General features: G+C 44.5%; 1 protein-coding gene and 1 long non-coding RNA gene across 2 annotated transcripts in view; one reads left to right on the top strand and one right to left on the bottom strand.

Annotated features, from left to right (window-relative positions):
- Positions 1 to 1,353: 1,353 nt before the first annotated feature.
- RIN3 (Ras and Rab interactor 3) overlaps positions 1,354 to 21,541 on the bottom strand; it is a 112,622-nt gene continuing 92,434 nt past the window's right edge. The window contains exons 8-10 of the mRNA XM_030558887.1: positions 12,034 to 12,165; positions 8,839 to 9,002; positions 1,354 to 2,738 (exon numbers count right to left, since the gene is read on the bottom strand). Of these exons, the coding sequence (XP_030414747.1) occupies positions 2,430 to 2,738; positions 8,839 to 9,002; positions 12,034 to 12,165 (605 nt within the window). The 3' untranslated portion in view covers positions 1,354 to 2,429. The remainder of the gene's footprint in view (positions 2,739 to 8,838; positions 9,003 to 12,033; positions 12,166 to 21,541) is intronic.
- LOC115649837 lies at positions 5,885 to 21,010 on the top strand. The gene is made up of 4 exons (XR_003999943.1): positions 5,885 to 6,021; positions 14,880 to 14,886; positions 17,247 to 17,250; positions 20,999 to 21,010. It is a non-coding gene; the product is annotated as an uncharacterized LOC115649837 (long non-coding RNA).

Raw genomic sequence — 21,541 nt, forward strand, 5'->3', positions numbered from 1 at the left:
ACTATAGTGACTAAGAATTTATATATATATGCAAAATCCAGGGGTTGGGGCAGTAGCTTGTATCCAAGCCTATAGGCTGGAATAATGGTTGTGGAAGTGCTATATTACAGCCCCATGGCATGCCCACTGGTTGGAGGATGGATTTCCTTTCCCCAGCCACTGCACAGGATGTGTACATAAAGCTGAATCACTCAGGCTTCATGTGGGCATACTGAATTTCCCCCTTAGAGCAGAGAAGAGGTTCCCTCCACCTGCCCCAGATGCAGAAATGCCCTTTTCACTCCCAATAAAAAGTTGCCAAGAGTCATCTCCCCTAGCCTCAGCCCAAACTCCAGATGCCATAGCTCAGCCGTGTCGTTCCCTGGGCTGTATTCCAAATAATACCGCATATGCAGCACCTTTGATCTGGAAGGATCCCAAGGCTGTTCCCACAGTGGAGGGTACCAGAAGTGGAGGGTGCCAGCCAATTGCACAGCACAAGTGCATGAGTGCGGGAAGGGCGGGAAAATGAGTCAAAGACTTTGGGGCAAACCTCTCTCATAAAGAATCCCTCAGTGCTGCACATGATATATTTGAAACCACAATATATTATTTACTCTTCCTAAACGTAATATCACTTTCTCCTGGCTACATGGACCCAAGACTAAATGCATTACAAGGTAACAGCCTTGGTAATAATTTGTAATTTTTATGCTCATTTGGTTGGTGACCAGTACAAAGGATCCATATATATTTATTTCACACACAAAATACATGCCAAACTACAGTACTGGTGAATATAGGGACATGGATTTCAAACCTCAGAGAGAACGACTGTAGACTGTCATTGTTCAGTAATGAGGCTGGGATCCTTTAAAAAGTAATGTAATAACAATGTAGTGGGACTTGTAGGCTCCAGCCCATCCCTCAAAACACTGACCATTTCCTCCTTAATGCTAGCTGGATGTAGAAGTTGTGCCATTTGAACACACTTACACAACCCCGTTTTCTAATCACAACAATGTGTTTTTCCTACTAAAGACAAATCAATCAAAGTTGGCCTGTTCCTATAATCCTTGGGTTGGCTACTCCCCACTGCACCGACAATTACTCATATCCTGCGTGCATTAACATGAGTGGGAACTTTGACTGAGTAAGGGCTGTGGGATCAGGCCCATGATGGACTAATATCTATGCTTAAACCAAGGATTCCCATGTCCATTCTTCACTTAACAAGCAGAAAGCTGGCTTGAGGTTTTGTGTGCTTTTGCATCAGGCCATTTTATGGAAAATTCAAGCCTGCAGTGAGATTTCATTGGCAGGTTCTGAGTCCTGGAGAATAGGAGTGGAGAAATCAAAAGGAACTTCAGCAAGTTCAGTCTGCAACAGCATGTATTTACTCATGTAACAACCTGAAGATACAAAAACATCTGAGAAAATAACAGAAGCATCCAGTACTGGCTGAAAAGGAAGTGGCATTTTAAAAAACGTCTCTGACCTTGAGTCCTTTCACTGATCTATTTGAAATCAAACAGTTTTTTATAATGAATGTTGCCTTCTCCCTCAGTGTTTTTACACTGTCAAGTTATTCACAAATAGGAAGTGATTTTAGAATGATCACACATGGAAATAAATACATTTAACCAGACATTACTGTACAACAGATTTGATTAAGGTTGTTGTACATCTAAAATGATGGTGACGGAGTCTCAGTCTTTAAGAGGAAAAAATACATTGATGGAAGTGCATAAATTACGTAATTCAGTAAAATGTATGTCACACAGAAAGGCTTCTTAGCGCACATACACTATTGGATTTCATGTTCTGTTATTACATGTATTTCAAAGGTTAGTACATATAGCATCAGCAAGAATCCTGTGGCATAACATCCCAGGGTACAGATGGAGTTCTGCTGCATGATACGATTCTATGCTGCTGAACAGATCGATCATGAGTCATAATTTATTCAAACAGGGTGAAATTCAACCCTGTGCAGGGAACCAGCTCTAGGCACTCACACCACATAAGTCCTCAAAAATAGGGTTTAAGTTGTGCATAGACCCTTTACAGGTCTTCTGCATAGGTGACTCTCACCTATATAACTTATAATAGGATAGATAATCACTCTTCTGTAAAAACTCAGGAGCAACTGATTAAGCTCCATTGTCCACATCCGTTATGAGTTTGCTTGTTGCCACAGGGAGGTTTTGAGGTTTAATACTTCAAGTTTTCCAAAGTAGGAACATTCCTATGAATGGTCTGTTTGCTTCTGCAAATGAATTCTGCTGAGAAATGCCCAATAGTGAGACAGCATCTACAACTACTACCCTGTCCCCCACTGCTAAAAGGCTGAGTTCCAATATGCTCCTGATGTCAGAAGATCTCATAAGATAAAGTGTCTCAGTCTTTCCAAAGACTGCAGCAAACACAATACAAGAGCAGTTCTGCCATTATAAAAAGTCTGGCTCTTTGATGACTGGAATTTGTGTCTCTTCCTTGCATAGCAGTTTATAAATAAAATGGAAATCTTTTTTGGGTTCACTCTTCAGAAGGTAGGATTTTATATAATGAGGTTGGGCATCATCAGCAAGTTGCAGGCACTTGTCGTCAACGTGAACAAAGAGCCCATAGTTCTGGGGATCCGACACTTCAAACTTCTCAGCACATTGCTGGCCTAGCTGCTGAGCTGTTGTGTCTATCCGCGAGGCCATCGTCCGTTTCTGGGCACCAATCTCCAAAAAGGAGATGGAGATGAAATCCTGCAAAGAAAAATATAGATTTAAATATAACACTCAAGTTCAGGCCATAAGGATAGATTGGATACTAAAGAGGGGCCTGAGATACCATTTTCAGAAAAGTTTGTATTAGGATTTTGGTTCAGACACAGTTCTGGAGCATTTAGGGATTTTCATTAAGAAAACACACAACCAAGGAAATTCACTGTTAGCAGGGCCAGCTCCAGCTTTTTTGCCACTCCAGGCAGTGAAAAAAAAGAAAAGAAAAGAAAAAAGCTGCAATTGGCGGCACTTCGGTGGCTGCTCTACTGTGCCGCTTCATTCTTTGGTGGCAATTTGTGGCCGGTCCTTCTCTCTGAGAGGGACTGAGGGATCCGCCGCTGAATTGCTTCTGAAGACCCGGATGTGCCGCCCCAAGCATCTGCTTCCTGCGCTGGTGCCTGGAGCCGGCCCTGACTGTTAGACCCTGATCCCGCGAAGCACTTATCTTTAAATAAGTGATCCACCCCACTGAAGTCAGTGGGCCTCCTCACATGCTTGAAGTTAAGCACATGTAACTATTTTGATGTTTTGGGGACCTCGTGAGAATCTCCTGCTACGCAGAAGGTACACTCTGAAATCGTTCCGACCCTCATCTGTGAGACATCATGCAGCAAGACAGGAAGCAAAGGAATGCACCATCATCATGAGTAATCCACAAGCTTCTCCTCAAGACATCAAGCCTCACAACCAGATGTGTCACAGAGACAAGAGAAGACTTGGCTCATGGGAAATCTGTCAGGTAACAACATGGTGTAGTGTCTTTACTCTTTTGCTTCAGTAGGGTGGAAATAAATGAATGATTGTCGTGGTGGTAAATTCCATTCATGTCCCAGCCTCAATGGTCAGGCCAAGAAAATGATGATTCCATACTTAGTTTCTCCCAGGGAAGAATCTTGCATCACAGTTCTAGTCAGCTCATAGCCCCAATGGGAAGCACGTTTCAACTTCATTCTCATGCACGAAGATTAAAAATTCCCCGCCCTTTGGTTGGAAAGCCCTCTGGTCTTCCAGCTCAAGAAGGAAAGCTGAGAAACGTGGGATATTTTTTAAGATGACCTGGTGGAGGGCTCTGACTCTTGAAAAATGAGACTCAGCTCTAAAAAGAGACTGAGTAAAAACTTCTATAGAATTGCAAAGTCTTCTTACTAACAGTTCATCTAGGCCAGTGGTTCTCAGCCCGTGGCCCAATCAGCATGCAGCTGCAGCCCATGTGACATCCTCAGGGCCATAAGGGTAGTATATATATTGTGTGGACGTGGCCCACATAACACATAAAAAGCAGCAAGTGCGGCCCAAAATGGTAAATAGGTTGAGAACCACTGATCTGGACCATTCCCCAGCCAGTAGCGGGCTCTTCTCTCCTGCACATTTTCCAGTGATTTGTCCAGCCTATCGTGAAATGGCTAAAGGGAAGGGTAATTTGGCTGAATGTCTAAAAGGCAGACAGGTCACAGACAGTGAAGTGTTTCTTCATGGACAAAGGGAGCACTGGCTAACCCTGGCACTGCCAAAATACTAGGGCTGTCCACAGCAACTTCTGTTCACTCCGCTTCAGCATTCGTTGTTTCAGGGCATCCCTGTAAATGGCTAGTAACTAATCAGACCTCTGATCTTTACTGCCACCTTGTGGATGAAAATAAGGGTTAATGTAAAGTGTTGTTAAAATTCATTTTGTGCTTGGGGAAGGTGCTGGTTTGGCAGCATATTTACTCACTGGCCAGGTGCAACACAGGTAGCAGCTACAGAATCATTGACAGCCTGCCCTTCCCGAGTGCCACACCTCTGACTTGGAAGGACATCTAGGGAGGAGAGGATAACCCAGTCTCCCTGCCCCATTCTGTCTTTCGTTTCTCTGCCGAGACTGACAAGAGTGCTTATTAGTGTCAACTCTGAGAATGTTTTTTATAATGAGGCCAGCTCTCCAGGCAGTCACTGGAGAGAGACAGCCATCTCATTAGCAACAATTGTCAGCCTCCATTGGCATAAACCCTATTCAAGCTGCTTCTTGAGATAACATCACAGTATGGGAACGTAGCAGCCTTGGGTAGGCTAGTTACTTCCATCTCCAGGACAACCCACAGTCTTTATTTACTCCCATTCTGCACCAACAAAAATTAAAATTCTGCACCAAAAAAAAAAATTCTGCACACAATATTTAAAAATTCTGCAAATCTTATTTGTCAAATAAATGTGGAGGCTCCAGAATGGCATTGGGGAGCACAGACTGCTGGATGCACAGAGGCGGGAGATCACTGTGCAGCTCCCCCTGGGACAAGGACTCAGTGATGAGGCTGCACCCAACCCTGACACAGCACAAGGACAGGGCCTGCCCCAGAAACACCCCAGGGCCCTTCCCCTCCATGCCAGGTGCACCAGGTGTGGGCAGGCAGGCTCAGCAAGGCAGGATCCAAGTGTGGAGCGGCTTCGTGTGAAGGGATTCAGGAGTGGGTTGAGAGGGTTCTGTGTCGGGCAATCTGGGTGCAGGTAGCTCAGTGGGGGATCCAGGTGGGATCTAGATGCACAGAGGCTTGTTGGGGGGGTTCTCGGTGCTATGGTCATGGGACTCTGCAGGGGGGTCCAGGTGAAGTTGGGACTCAGGTGTCTGGATGTGGGAGGGATAGAGCTCAGCAGGGGGGGATGGGTGTAGGGGGCTCAGTGGTGGGGTCCAGATGCTGGGGGAGTGGGGCTCAGTGGAATGGAGATCCAGGTGCAACTGGTTGGAGCTCATTAGGATGGGGATCCAGGTGCAGGTGGCTCATCATGGTGGTTCAGGGGCAGGGGGAGTGGGGCTTATAGGGGCGCTTCTGAGTGGGGTAAGCAGAGGCTCGGCAGGAGGATATGGGTATGGGGTGGGGTCTGGATGCACGGCGGTTGGGCAGATGGCGGAGCAGTTCCCTGTACAGGTATCCCTCCCCCTGAGGAGCAATGGGTGCAAGAAGCATGGGAGAGGGGGAGTTTGTAGAGCTTCTACAGCCGGGGGAAAAACTTGGGGGTGGGTCTGACACATCCCTGGATGCTGTGCCAGAGAAGAGGAAGTCCTATTCTCCCCAGCCCAGCTGGGACTAGCAGCTGAGCGCAGTGCAGGGTAGGAGCCACCAGCCGGATCTTCCCCCATCTCACCCCCCTGCCCCACAGTGATTTACTTCTCTGCTGGCTGCCTGGGCACCCAAAACATACTGCTGGGGAGGGCTGCATGACCGCTCTTGTAGCTTCCTTTTGCTTCCCCATCGGAAAGTCATTTTTCTGCAGGGAAGCAAAGAAATCTGTGGGGGACATAAATTCTACACATGGGCCATGGTGCAGAATTCCTCCAGGAGTAAATGTATTACATCACCCACACAAGCCAACTAGAGGAAGTGTTACATGGAGGTATTGTACTAGTGATGGAAAAGAGGCCTATTAAATAGGAGGTGGAGTGGGCCTTTATTTTCAGTTACACCCTCTTGTACATCAGCTATTACATGACTGGCATTTATGTTCTCTATCCCACCTATTTCAAACAGATCCTTTCCAAACTGTGTTTATGGACACATTCTCCCATCAGTGCGTATACGTGGTTGTTGATAATGCTAATGGGAATCACACAACAGGATAGATCCATTAATCCAGAAGAATATATCCATTCAGATTTTCAGCTTGTCTTCAGAACTCAGATCATATTGCCCTGGCATTAACCCCATTGCCTCTGCCTGCCTACAGATTTACACATTCTCCACTCTTTTTTCTTTTCCTCGCCTTTAGTGCAGCCTCCTTGTCATTTCTTTGAATTCCATCATTGCAATAGTAAACCCCTTGGGTTGCCCTAGGGCAATTCCTAGGAGTGACCTTGGAAGTGGGGTGCTAGAGATCAGGATCTAGCCCACAACTCAGATCCTGAATTAGGTCACCAGTGAAAAAGAGTTTTCTGGGTTTCTGGGTTTAAAAGCTAGCTTGGGTAACTTTTATGATCAGTACTGATGTTCCTCAAGGGCAATGTCTGTTGTAATTCTGTGTATGTGTAAAGTCTAATCAGAGCAACCTCCTGCTGTCCGGGTTCCCTACTTCTCCTCTCAACTGTGTCCAAAATTCTGCTGCAAAAACCAGCTTCCTCCTCTGATATTAAAACCAGGCCACGCCCCTGTTGGCATCCCCCCATAGAATCATAGAATATCAGGGTTGGAAGGGACCTCAGGAGGTCACCTAGTCCAACCCCCTGCTCAAAGCAGGACCAATTCTCAACTAAATCATCCCAGCCAGGGCTTCATCAAGCCTGACTTTAAAAACCTCTAAGGAAGGAGATTCCACCACCTCCCTAGATAACCCATTGCAGTGCTTCACTACCTTCCTAGTGATAAAGTTTTTCCTAATATCCAACCTAAACCTCCCCCACTGCAACTTGAGACCATTATTCCTTGTTCTGTCATCTGGTACCACTGAGAACAGTCTAGATCCATCCTCTTTGGAACCCCCTTTCAGGTAGTTGAAAGCAGCTATCAAATCCCCTTTATTCTTCTCTTCTGCAGACTAAACAATCCCAGTTCCCTCAGCCTCTCCTCATAAGTCATGTGCTCCAGCTCCCTAATCATTGCCCTCTGCTGGATTCTTTCCAATTTTTCCACATCCTTCTTGTAGTGTGGGACCCAAAACTTGTAGTGTGGGGCCTCAATGGATTCCACTAGCCTTCGCATCAGCCTCACTATTAAGAGATTGTCGGATGCTGCTGTGACAAATATGGCAATTTCCTGACTTATCCCGGGGAGATGTCCATTGTATTCGATGAATGGTTCGTGTATTATTGTGGACCAGGACTGCATGTAACTTCTTGAGGGAGTAGCTGTGACAGATATAAGAGCTGGATGATCAAAGGACTATACTGAACAAATGATTTTTGGATTGGATTTCCTGGGCTATATGTGGGGGAGGTGAATACAAATCTCTCACCTTTGGTTATTAAAAAAAAAACAGCCTTCAGAAGCTATGCCCTGAGATAGGAGGTATGGGGGCATTGTCTGCTTATTACCTGTTACATGAGGCCAAGATCAAAGGCCCCAGCTGTATAGTGGAAAAACGGAGCTATTCATGAGGGTGCTAGTTCTGAGCTGAGAAACCTGCAGAAAACACCCTTGATGGGGTCTGAAGCACTGACTCCTACCAGAGTCCTTGTTTGCGCTGGGGAGGATGGTGATCTCTGATAAGCTTATTAGCATGTATGTAGGTTCTTTGATGGGTTTGAATATGTTTTCTCTGTAGTACTTTCACCTTCAGAGTAAAGGTACTTGCTTAGAAAAATCTGCGTGGTAACCTGTGACTGCTGGCAATTACAGCTGTTCACAGCCTTTGAAGAGAAAGCAAAGTGCACTTGCTGGCTTGTCTCGGATGCCTGGCTTGCTAGGAATATCACACAGTATAGGCAGGAAACTGTGAAGCCTGGAAAAACGCTGGTCAGGAGAGACAGAAATGTGGGTCTACGCACAGGAGAAATGACAGCTGAGGAGTTGGGAGCCCAGACTGGCTGCCCTTGAGGGGCCATGGAGGGCAGGGACGGATTTACACCGTACACGCACCTAGGCACAGCATCTTCAGCGCTCCCCATCTGCCTACAGCTGACTTTCGTGTTGCACAGTTTTAGAGAGATAAGGCGCCCTTAGAATGCCAGTGCTGATAGGTATGTGCCTACTGTGCCTAACTGGAAATCTGGCCTTGATGGAGGGGGGATACAGATGCAGTTGCTTCAAACTATGACAGCTGATATTGCACTCTCTTAGTTCTTTATTTTCAATTCTTTCTTCTCCTCTTCTTCCCCCTGCTCACATCTCCCACTTCTCACAGCTCCCTTTGTAGCTTTCTTTCATTCTGCACTTCCTTGCTTCTTCCATGGTGCCCAGCACAGAATGTAAGCTCTTGCGGATAGGAACGTTGACTTCCTCTGTGCACAGTGCAGTGCCTAGCAAGCAGATGGTGTGCGCTGAGTAATAGTATTACTAATCGCGGGGAATAATTGGGGCCCTGTTTGAAGCCTGGTTTCCAGTTGGAATTTTCATCTGCTTCTCACACTATGGAAGTTGCACTCTCCACCCCACACCCTTCTCCCAGAGCTGCTGACCTGCACAGATGAGCGGGACGCCCGGGCCTTGTTGAGCGTTCTCCGCCTCTCCCAGCGGTGAATGGAATCCTGCACTTCCATGCTCAGCTGCCGAGTTACTGTTATCTTATCGTAGTTCTTGATGTGCTCCAGGGCCCCATAGGTGGTAGTTAAGTAATAGGAACCTACAAAAAGACAAGAAGGTCCCAAAACAGCATCACATCTGAATCTACCATTACTTTGTCCTTCCCTCCTCCCTGCTTCTATGTTCATTCACCAGATGTGAACTGTTTAAATCTGAGACTGTGAGCTCCATGGGGCACGGAATGTCTTTGCATTGGTTGTATAGCAGGACCCTGACCTTTGTTTGGCATGTGTAGGTGTGACTAATAGAACTAATAAATAATGATCACAGTGCTCTCCATTCCATTCTGGTTGATGTAGTTGCAGATGCAACACATGCTACCTAACCTGCTTGTGTCACTTCTCTCACTCACAGCTGGGAAGGAGCAGTGACTGCAGGCTGGTGCGCTGTGGGTTTTCTTTGATATCTTATGGTTAAACATAGAATTCATGTAAATGAACAGAGCATCCTCTTTTATGGAGAAACCCAAGTCACTAACCTTCCCTTAGATTGTAAACTCTTTGGGGCAGGCACTGTCCTTTCATTCAGTGTTTGTACAGCACCTAGCACTATGGGGCTCCTTGTCCATGATTGGGACTCCTAGCTGACAGTGTAATACAACTAATGATAATGTAGCTGCATACAACTGGTAGGAATCAGTAACTAGAGTGGAATGAATCATTTATATTTTGGTTCCGTGGCCCAAATGAAAAACCAAAAAGTATTTCATTCTGGGTCAAACAGAACATTTCTCAACCTGAAACAAAATCTTTTTTTTCCCCATTTAATCTAGGGTGGGGGGTTTTTTTAACCTTTTTTGCCTTCTTAAATAAAGCTAGCTAAATGTTGAACTGAAACCTTGTTTCAAAATGAAAACATTAAATATTTTGTTTAAAAAATGTTGGGATAAAACATTTTGACTTTTTTGAAAAAAAAAAACCTCTCTCTTTTTCAACTGCAACTATTCATCAAATTCAACCCAAATTTGCAAATAGTTTTAGTTGACCCCAAACTGCATTTTTCAGTGAATGTACTATTGGTTCAAATTTTTCCCCCCAGTCTATTACTAACTAACTAACTAAGAGAGGGAAAGGGTATAATATCTACCTAGCCATTGACAATGAGCATATTGCAACCAATCCTGTCTACTGTGGAACTTCCTGAAGGTCCTAGTGCTTGGAGCACTGGCAGTGCTGGTCTCCAAGTGTATGGTACACCCAGTGCCCTACCAGACCAATCTCTAAAGGGTGGTGAGCCCCAGCACCTGCAGCGGGGTCGGGTACAGCATTACTGGTAGGTGCTAGGGAGGCAGAAATCTCTAATGAAAGAGCAAGGACTAGAACCTGGACATTCTAATTTCTGGTTCTGAGCATTCACCACAAGGTGACTCTTCCCCTCAGCAGGGGTAATCGTAACGCTCAGTAATCTAGTTTACCACTGAAATCAAACCAATTGTTTCCAGATTTGCTAAGTGTATCATTGTACAGCAGAGATAGGCTAAGGAAGCAATTTTCATATATGGACCAGGATCCTGTTTAGACTAAGGTAGAAGGTTGGGATTTGAGACCAGATCAAACTGGTGTTCACTTTCCGATTTGAACTGGATGGAGCTGAAGTCTCGCGAGTTGTTCTTGAGAGATCCATGCTAGAAACAAAATTGTAGGGGCAGGTTCAGGTCCAGGGATTTGAACTCAAATTCAAAGGGATTTGGATTTGAGGTCCTGAGTCTAACCCAGGGATGGCCAACCTGAGCTTGAGAAGGAGCCAGAATTTACCAGTGAACATTGCCAAAGAGCCACAGTAATATGTCAGCAGCCCCCCATCCACCACTCCCCTCCAGCTCCCAGCATCTCCCACCCACTGGTAGGAGCAGCCCCACCAATTGCACCTCCTCCCCCTCCCCAAGCCTCCTGCCCAACGCAATCAGCTGTTTCGCAGTGCGCAGGAGGCTCTGGTGGGGAAGGGGGAGGAGTGAGGGCATGGCAGGCTTGGGGGAAGGGGAAGGGCTGGAATGGTGGCAGGATCGGGGGCAGAGCAGAGGGTTGAGCAGTGAGCACCCCACAGCACATTGGAAAGTTAGCATCTGTAGATCCAGCCTCGGAGCCAGCGCCTATGCAAGGAGCCGCATATTAACCTCTGAAGAGCTACATGGACCTCCGGAGCCACAGGTTGGCCAGCCCTGGTCTAACCCATCTTTAACAGTTAACTTTCACAGTTCTTGCTAGCTTCCAGGTTTGTCTTCTCATTCTTTATGAAAACAAATGAAAATACTAAAAGGCTGCAGATGACCAAAATGGCCACTAGATGGCAATTCTGCAACATACATATCCTCCCCTTCTGTGTGCTCTGTGGGCTCTCTCTAGTGCTTCCTCTGATTGTTAATGAAACTCACAGTAATTATGGCTGGCCAGACAAATGATGTTTAGAAAACACTTAAAACAATATTTTCAGAAACACACCAGTCCCCTAGCACAGGAGGCAAAGTAATTTAATTTTCCCTGTTCAGAGAGATCTCCCCCCTGCAGTGAATGTTACTCCACCTCCTTTGGACGTCACTGGTTATTTATCACTCAGATAACATTGCCAAAGGGGTCAGCTGGGTTACACAAACATCCTGGGGGTTGACAATTAGACATGATCAAAGACATACCAACCAATTAAAGCAAAGGGATCTTTTCTCATTAAAATAATTAAAAGCATTAGCAGAATGTATTACCAAAGTTTATTTTTCAATAGAGAACTGTTAGGTTTCTAACACCTGGGCCAAGGTCTTCAAAACGTCTCTACCTCTTACGTCTGTATTTAGGTAGCTAAATTAGTGGTTTGATTTTCAGTAAGGTTGAGTACCTGCAGGTCTAACTGAGGTCAGTGGGAGCTTCTGGATGCTCAGCATTTTTGACAATCTGCTGCTATATTTAGAAACCTAACTTTGGGTCACATCGTTTTGAGGCATAAGGGGGAAGCTTACACTACAGCTGCCTGACCCTAGCTAGAGCTCTTTATCTATTTCACAAACCCTACATGCTTTCTGCAGAGAAGTACATAATCGTTTCAAAAGGGAACATGCAACATAAGAGAAGACTCTTTCTCACCCTCGCCCAGCTGCAGAGCAGGATCCATGAGCTCCATCATATACTCCACATTCAGAAGCACCTCAGTCAGGTTGCTGCGGGCCAAGGCATACATGAGCACCGGGAGGAAATCATCTGCACCATAAGGCTTCCCTGCAACCAAGAGGAACACACCCAGGTATCAACAGGTTATCCAGAAAGGCTATGGTTCTAATACAGAAGTGCAAGCTTCCCATTAAATGGCTCCTACTAGACAATTTCCTTTGCGTTAAATCAGCTAAAGGGTTCATAGCTCAAAAATGCCAATGAAAGAACACTGAAAAATTTAAAATTAAAAAACTGTCAAACAAGCAAAAACACCCCCCACAACACTAAACTTCGAGCACAAAATATCAGGTTGAAGACACAAAGAAGAACAAAGATGCTTTACCAGCTAAAATCAAAATGTGTTAGTTATTATGAAACACAAATAAGAGAGAATTGTGGATTGACATAAAGGCTGAATTCTTCTCTCTTGAAGTTCAGTCTGTTGCTGTTCAAAAGTGCAGTACCCGTGGTCTGAGTTGCTCCCATCAGCAGAGTGGTTTACAAACTCATGTAACCTTTGGGTTCATCCTCATTCTCTGTATCTGGCAGTAGAACCAGGGGTTACAACAAAATATGAGATAGTATATTGAAAGTGGTTCTTAGGGCTGGAGGAATCCTGCTTTCCTGTTCCTTCAGGAGGTGATTATCATACTGTGAGCGCTAAATTACAGTGGATGCCCCAAGGAAGCTGGGAGCCAAGGAGAAGTATTTCTGTATTCAGGGCATTAAGATGTGAAAACAAAGAGCTTTTCTATAGTACTGGTGATCAAACCAGTTTTCAGACTTGGTTTGGAGACCAGCAGCAGACCAATAGCAGAGTGAGGCTGACCAGTGGCAGAGGCAAATGTAGTGCCCATATTTAAAAAAAGAGAAGAAAGAGAACCCAGGGAACTACAGACCAGTCAGCCCCACTTCAGTCCCCAGCAAAATCATGGAGCAGGTCCTCAAGGAATCCATTTTGAAGCACTTGGAGGAGAGGAAGGTGATCAGGAACAGTCAATATAGATTCACCAAGGGCAAGTCATGCCTGACGAACCTGATTGCCTTCAATGATGAGATAACTGGCTCTGTGGCTATGGGGAAAGTGGTGGATGTGATATACCTTGACTTTAGCAAAGCTTTTGATATGGTCTCCCACAGTATTCTTGCCAGCAAGTTTAAGAAGTATGGATTGGATAAATGGACTATAAGATGGACAGAAAGCTGGCTAGATTGTCGGGCTCAATGGGTAGTGATCAGCGGCTCGATGTCTAGTTGGTAGCCGGTATCAAGTGGAGTGCCCCAGGGGTTGGTCCTGGGTCCGGTTTTGTTCAACATCCTTATTAATGATCTGGATGATGGGATGAATTGCACCCTCAGCAAGTTCGCAGATGACACGAAGCTGGGGGGAGAGGTAGATATGCTGGAGGGTAGGGATAGGGTCCTGAGTGACCTAGACAAATTGGAGGATTGGGCCAAAAGAAATCTGATGAGGTTCAACAAGGACAAGTGCAGAGTCCTGCACTTAGGAAGGAAGAATCCCATGCACTGTTACAGGCTGGGGACCGACTGGCTAAGCAGCAGTTCTGCAGAAAAGGACCTGGGGATTACAGTGGATGAGAAGCTGGATATGAGTCAGCAGTGTGCCCTTGTTGCAAAGAAGGCTAACGGCATACTGGGTTGTATTAGTAGGAGCATTGCCACAAGATTGAGGGAAGTGATTATTCTCTTCTATTTGGCACTGGTGAGGCCACACCTGGAGTATTGTGTCCAGTGTCACTACAGAAGGGATGTGGACAAATTGGAGAGAGTCCAGCGGAGGGCAACAAAAATGATTAGGGGGCTCGGGCACATGACTTACGAGGAGAGGCTGAGGGAACTGGCATTATTTAGTCTGCAGAAGAGAAGAGTGAGGGGGGATTTGAGGGCTATTAGCCAAGATGGGTAAGGAAGGATGTCCCTAGCCTCTGTTTGTCAGAGGGTGGAGATGGAGGGCAGGAGAGAGATCACTTGATCATTGCCTGTTAGGTTCACTCCCTCTGGGGCACCTGGCATTGGCCAATGTCAGTAGACAGGATACTGGGCTAGATGGACCTTTGGTCTGACCCAGTATGGCCATTGTTATATTATGTTCTTATAGCAGCCTTCAACTACCTGAAAGGGGGTTCCAAAGAGGATGGAGCTCGGCTGTTCTCAGTGGTGGCAGATGGCAGAAGCAGCAGCAATGGTCTCAAGTTGCAGTGGGGGAGGTCTTGGTTAGATATTAGGAAACACTATTTCACTAGGAGGGTGATGAAGCACTGGAATGGGTTACCTAGGGAGGTGGTGGAATCTCCATCCTTAGAGGTTTTTAAGGCCTGGCTTGACAAAGCCCTGGCTGGGATGATTTAGTTGGTGTTGGTCCTGCTTTGAGCAGGGGATTGGACTAGATGACCTCTTGAGGTCTCTTCCAACCCATATATTCTATGATTCTATGAACAGGCACCTTCCCCCGGCGTCTTTTAAGTATATGCATGGCATCTTTTCAAACACACACTCATTCCCCCTACCCCAAATCCCCAGTTGCCCTTAGTTACAAAACCTGGCTCCATTGCTGTTGGAGATGTAGAATCCTGACTACAGAACTACGATATTGTTATAGCCATGGCACCTTGGGATGAGCTCTCCTCAGAGCTACTGAGCTAAGCAATGTCAGGCTGAGTAAATATTTGGATGGGATACCTCTAATGTAAACGTACCTTCTACACGAAGTGATACTAATGGGGTGAGGATGGTCTTGTGCTTAAAGCATCCATATAGAGACAGTGAGTCTGTGAAGTGATCCATATTTATGGTATGGAAATCTCTTTGGGATCCTTTAAGATGAAAGGCACTATATGTAAACTCTTATCAGTATAAATCATTACAGCTCAAAATAGGATCCAAGGAGAAGTTCCATCAGAAGAACTATGAAGAACCTGAGATCAGCATTTCTTATCTAGAAGCTGTTCATTTTATTTTGAATTGGCATGCTTTTTGTTCATAGTGTACAGTATATGCATGATAAAGTTGCTTCACAAATCCATCTTTCAGGACACCCAGATACATACCATCTTCATAAACCAAGATCACTTTCAATCTCACTGTGATCATTCATGGTGCCTGCAATGTTCAGTCATTTTCTCTTTTAGGCATCTATGTCATGTGTTGGCTTCATTGGTTTGGGATTGGCCACATATGTCTCACTCCTTAATCATTTGTCCAGACTCCAAAAAAAATAATCTATCCCTGATGGAGCTTTGGTAAATTACACCAAGGCTGATTTTGGCCCATATTCTAGATGTCCTTCCATATAGGGAATAAATTCCTATTCCTCAGCTGTTCCCACTGACTTGTTTCAAGTCTTTGCCATGAGTCAGCTTTCCTTATTTGTCATAGAGTAGTTGACATAAGTTCTCCTTTGGCAGAGGAAGATCTTCTGCTGGAGTTTTAAACAAATACAAGCCTAGTTCTCAATAAAAAGCGTGACTTCAAAATAAACCAGAAAAAGTATCTAATAAGCAGACAGTCAGATGAGTTAAAACAGAGTGCCTAAGGCTGTGACTGTTATAGTCACTTCTGAAGCCGTAAGTTAGACTAGTTTGATGATGTTGCAGGTCTTAGCCAAACCATAAAAGGGCTTCATTTTTTGATTAGTGTCTGGCTGGATGTTTTATTCATACTGTTACTATGGCTTATGTTTCTATGAAAGCTTGAGTTGGCTGGTGACACAGGGCCAAATTCATCACTGCCATAAATATTAATCTAAGATGAATGTATTAATATTATTGCTATTAAAGTATTGTGCAGCTGGGAAAATTACTCAATGGAGACAGTGAGTACTGGAAAAACCTCAAGGAGAAGAGCCTGGATTCTGATCTCACATACACCAGAATCAATTAGGAATAATGCTATCAATGAAGTTCACACTGGTGTAAAACCAGTGTGAGGGAGCGTACAATCAAGCCTCAAGGAATCTACTGAGCTTCATTTTTTCTGCCCCTTCAAATGTTTTATTTAAGTTCTGAAGTAGCTGGTGGACAGAGCCAGACCAGCATGCCTGGAAACTCAAATTTTCTAGGGAGCCCTAGAAAGACTCACTACTGCTGCAAGAGTGCAGCCTTCAACCTGTTGCCCTACATCTCAGCTGGAAGGACCACCCTTAGGAGGGAGAGGGTAAGTCAGTCTTTATGACCCTTGCATGTCCTCTTTGCTGAGATGCCCAACATGGATATCTGTTTGTGATATAAACATTTGTCCACTAGGACCTGCACTCAGACCACCAACTTCTTTCAAAAAGCTCACCAATTGGCTCCCTGGTGGTGTTAACCTGCCATCCTGTGCTAGACTCAGATCAGGGACATGGAAGTGAATAGTTCAATGTACACTCCCCTGAGCCAGCTAGAGCTGACAGGGGATGATACTCTTCCAGGGCTCTTACAGAATCTCTCCATTTCTGTTTGGTTGACTAAGCTTTATATTTACAACCAGGCTTTGAGTCAATTATTTTTCATTCCTATCCTATCCTTTGCTCACCAGTCCTTATTATAAACCTCTCTCAATTTTAAGACATGATAGAAATATTATTTGAGAAAGACTTCTGCAGTTTCAGTTGTTTGCATGACTTAATTATTGGAATCTGACATCTACTTTTTTTTTATTATTAATGAGTTCAAACTAGGGAAGTTTGTGGCATACACTCCCAATTTGCACATAATAGTTGACTTAATTTGTTTACCTCTAGGAATACAGGTCCTGATGTCTGAGCCTTCACAACTGCAGATGAAATCAGCGGGAGTTGTAAGCACTTGCTGTGAGGAAACATTGTCTAGGGGCTATGGCATTAGCCTTGGACTTTTAGACAACCTGGGTTCAAGTCCTTGTTTTGCCACAAAGTACCTGTTGGATCCTGGGCAAGTTACTTAGCCTCTCTGTGCCTCAGTATCCCCACTAGGGAAAACAGTACTTCCCTACTTCGCAGAGGTGCTGTGAGGGGCTTAGCTACTACAGTAACAGGGTGCACATATGTACTTAAGAAAACACCACTGAAAATTGGGGTCATGATTTTTTTCATCATATTAATGATTTACAACTTGATCCGGAAATTTCTCAGCACTTCATGTGACATGCTGAGCATCCTCATCTCCCAGCAAAGTTAATATTGCTTAGCACCTGCAGGATCAGGCTCTTCCTGCACCAGGGCAGATCAAAAAGATAAACACCAATTCGCCCCCTGTGAAACCCAGTGCATCTCCACAGATTTAAATGGAGTCACAGCAGCTCGTGTCAGTGTTGATTTGGCTCTCTCTCTCTAAAATGGGCTGATCTCAACCCTTGAGACGTCTGAAGGAGGACAGACCCAGATGTGTCGGAGCTCAGGCCCATCTCTACTCAACATGGGTGGGGTTTAGATCACAGGATCAGGTCAGTTCGTTTTTACTGTAACTGCCTCGTCCAGCCTTTGAAAACATCCATGTTTAGTTTGTGTCTTTCATAGAAAAGCTCATTAACAACGTGCAGAATTACATCCTGCTGTCATCCCTCTCTCCTGCCCCAACTGCTGTTCCGAGTTCAAGGTGGAATCGTCCCACTCCAAATCAGACTTGTTTGCTTTTTTTCCAACGACAGGAAACATTTGTTTCATAAACGTTCATAAGAGGCTTAAAATAAACCTTCTCCTCTGCCATAAACTCATCCTATTACACTCAAGGCAAAGTGTTTGCAATATCAGCGGCTGGCTGCACTGGAATTGGTATTAATTAAATGCATGGTTTAATGAGATAGGGCTCTGCTCTAACAAATTCATGTATACGCTCCTTCAGTGGATCTTCTGTCCAGTAGGGCTGATAATCATCATAAGTAGGCTTGGAAGGATTCAGTGTCGGTAAACTTTGTTTTCATCGTACACACACAAAGTGATGAAAAAAATATTTCCATCAGTAATAAGTGTGATCTACAGCTAGGAAAAGTAAGAAAAATGTTCCTTATGAACTTCTTGGAGTTTGATTTAGGGATATTAACTTTGTATATTTTGACATGTGATGTTGACAATCCATGTGTTTTAATGGTTATAAACCTTAACGTTTTGAATTTCAACATCTTCTGTCAAGAAATAATTATTGTTTGACCTCCACATAATTTCATGTGACTGAAAAACTAAACAGATAAAAATTAAAAAATGCTTAAAAATAAATAATCGATATTATCCATCAAAAAGATAAAAAACTAATTCTGCCAAGCCTAATCATAATATAGTAAGAATACTTTGCACTGATATTGCATCATCCATCCATCCATCCAGTGCTTTCAAGGCATTTTGAAAACACACATGAATGAAGTCTCACAATATTCTCCTAGGAATGAGGTACAGGGGGGAGTCCCCAGGGCAGGAGTGGAGGCGTTGGAGAGTGAGTTCACCTCACTCTGACCCTGCAGCAGTAGCTCCTGCCTCATAGGCCTGGACCCGGCTTCCTGCTCTGGGTGTTGCAACCCCCCTACTGGCCTAGGATTAGGGTTGCAGTGCCAGGGGAATTGATGCCCCCTGGGCAAGGCAAGGAGGAGAAGGAGGAAGAGGACACGGGCCTTCACCCCCTACAAATGTGGACCCTGAGTGGGTTGCCAAAAAAGACACAATGCAGTTGGTAGGTCTCCTTACTAAAATGTTTGGGGATCACTGCCTTAACTCATAGGTCAGAGGCATCAGTTCATATTGGCACTTTTAACCCAAAGCAGTAATTGTACCATATGAGATAAAGGATACTCTCCAATCCACCAGCTATCACTAACAGTAGCCCTCATACAACATCTTCTGCCAGGTCTCTGTCCGCTACAAGGCAAAACTTATACATGGAATTATTTTCTCCCTGGTAAGCAACATGTGATAGCGAGCAATGTACAGGAGCATCTTGGATTCGCTGTAAATAGATTCTAGAATCGCTTCAGCATAAACTGTTTATGCTGATGCCTCCAGTGCTTAAATCCTCTTTCAAATACATGAACAGTAGCTCAGTTATGCTACTCACATTTATGCCTTGCTCATTATTAACTGCAGAACCCTATGTAAAAAGTGAATGGACAGGGTGCAATTAATGTTCATCGGGTAGGTTGGTTTTACAGGGGACAACAAAACTTATTCCAAAAACAGGGAGAGGAAAGGTTTCTAATACAATATGACCTTACTACACTCTTGTTCTTTTCAAACTAAAAGCGCAGTATGTGTGAGTCAGATTAACTGTACAAAGCACAGAATCCTACAAAATAGGACTATTAAATTCACCCCCAAGCCAGTGCAGACTTGTTCCTTAAAGTATATAATCCAGTGTTTGTTCAGTCCAATTTTAGGTGACTCAAATGAGGAAGTGTCCACCGCTTCACCTCACGGATTATTCCAGATGTGAATAGACATATCTGTTAGAAAATTGTTCCTTTATTCCTTGGACAACCCTATATGATTGCTCTCCCCAGCGTTGGCATTTCCAGCTTTCATATACTTGCAGACTTAGTAGTCATCATCTGATTAATCTATACCACTTTAGCTCTTTCAATATTTCTCTCTATACCAATCCCTGTAGCTCCTTAATCTTTGTTCTTTCTTCATTTCCCTCCTACGTACCAACAACTTTCATGCACCAAAGTGCCTAGAATGGGTCACCGTGCTCTAGTTGTGGTCTTATCAGTTTCTTATAGCAAAGGACTGTCATCTCTTTGCTCCATAGCACATTGCATGTTTCTGTCTCACTATCACCCCAGATCTGCACTGCATTTCATAGTCCTTATGAGAAAAGTTTGAAGAATTTACGGCCTGATTTTGATCGTACAGCAAATCAGGCCCTTCATGTTTTGTTAGGGGAAAGGATCTGCGCTAGAAGAACGATACAGGGTAAAACAGAATGGGGAAGTTGCAAGCTTCTTCCAAGAACACAGGGCACATGTGATATGAGTGTTATCCTGCTCTCATTATGTGCCTAGTTGCCCTTCAAGGAGGCAGTCGGTGGTGTGTCTGCAAATGTTAGAGCTGACTTAACCAATTTGTAGAGTCCCTCATCAGGGGCTGGAATTGCTGTTTACATCCTACATCCAACTACAGCCACAACTAGAACTGGTATCCATGTGGTGCACTGACAGCAGCTCTGCTAAGGAGATCTGAGCTCCAGGCTACTCTTTGCAGCTCCTACAGCTTCTTGTGCCTTCTGAGATGAAGCTGACTTCCCCATCCTGCTTAAATTCCTTACACTGTGAGAGCTGGTGCTGCAGTTAATATGAAGGTCTCTCTTCCCAGCCAGCATAGACTTACCCAATGTGAGTCATATTTTACATTATCCATTAAACTGTGGCACTGTTTGATTTGCTATTTTTAGAGTATAACCATGCAAAGTATGTGCCTGATACACAGCCTCAGCATAGCAAGAAGAGCAGGATTGCATTAGAGGCCAAAATCTGCTTCTCTGAGCCTTTTCCTGCACATTATTGTTACTTACACGATTGTTATTTTTGGATTGTAAGCTCTCTGAGGAAAGGTCCATCACCTACTAAATGTTTGTATAGCTGGTTGAGGCTCCCAGGTGCTGCCACATTATATATATTGCAGAAAAACCCAGAGGCCTCAATCAGGAGTGCCACCCTACTGCACTGAGCACTGTATAAACATATATGAAGACATGGGGCTACCCATAGTTTCTACCCTGTAAAGCTTGCAATCTAATCTGACCAGTGAGATGTGAAGGTGGGGGCAGGCAGAGGAATACAATGATATATACACATATATAGATGTGCAATTTGTAAAAAAAATTGATATAAATAGACCTAGCCATAATTCATTGGCTGATTTCTCACCAGCATGGTAGCAGAGGTGCATCTTGACTAGGAATTTGGAGGAGGAGAGGGTAGTGGCCGGATGGATCAGTTCTGCGCATGAAAGTCAGAGTAAGAGGTGCAGAGATGCTTGTTCAGGAAGCTGACAAATGGGCAGAGAAGGCATGTGGGTGGCGTGGAGGAGGTGGGGAGGACACAATGAGACACAAGAGCAGACAAGTAAGGAGAGGCAGAATTGTAGAGGGCCTGGGAAATGAGAACAAGAAGCTTGACCTTGATGTAGTAAAACTAGAGGAGCCAATGGAGAGATTCAAGGAAGAGGGTGTGTGTACCCTACACGGGTTCAGAATGGGCCTAGGAGGCCAATTGACATACAGAGCTGTGCCCGGAGAGTGGGACAGGCTTAACGGAGGATGAGGCCCAGCTGAGGAGGTGCTGGGAGAGGACTATAAACAAAAGAAGTTGAGAGCAAAAGGAAGCTGCAGATAGCGCGCAAGGAGCTCTGCAGTTACTCTCTGAGACTAGAGCAGGGCAGGATAGATAAAAATCAAAGAGTATTTTTGAAACAAATATATAAATCCATTTTTTTTAGTTTAAGGGGTTTTTAATTTAAATCTGATTGTTTTATTTTATT

Source organism: Gopherus evgoodei, chromosome 4, assembly GCF_007399415.2.
Source record: "Gopherus evgoodei ecotype Sinaloan lineage chromosome 4, rGopEvg1_v1.p, whole genome shotgun sequence".
Lineage (NCBI taxonomy): Eukaryota > Metazoa > Chordata > Testudines > Testudinidae > Gopherus > Gopherus evgoodei.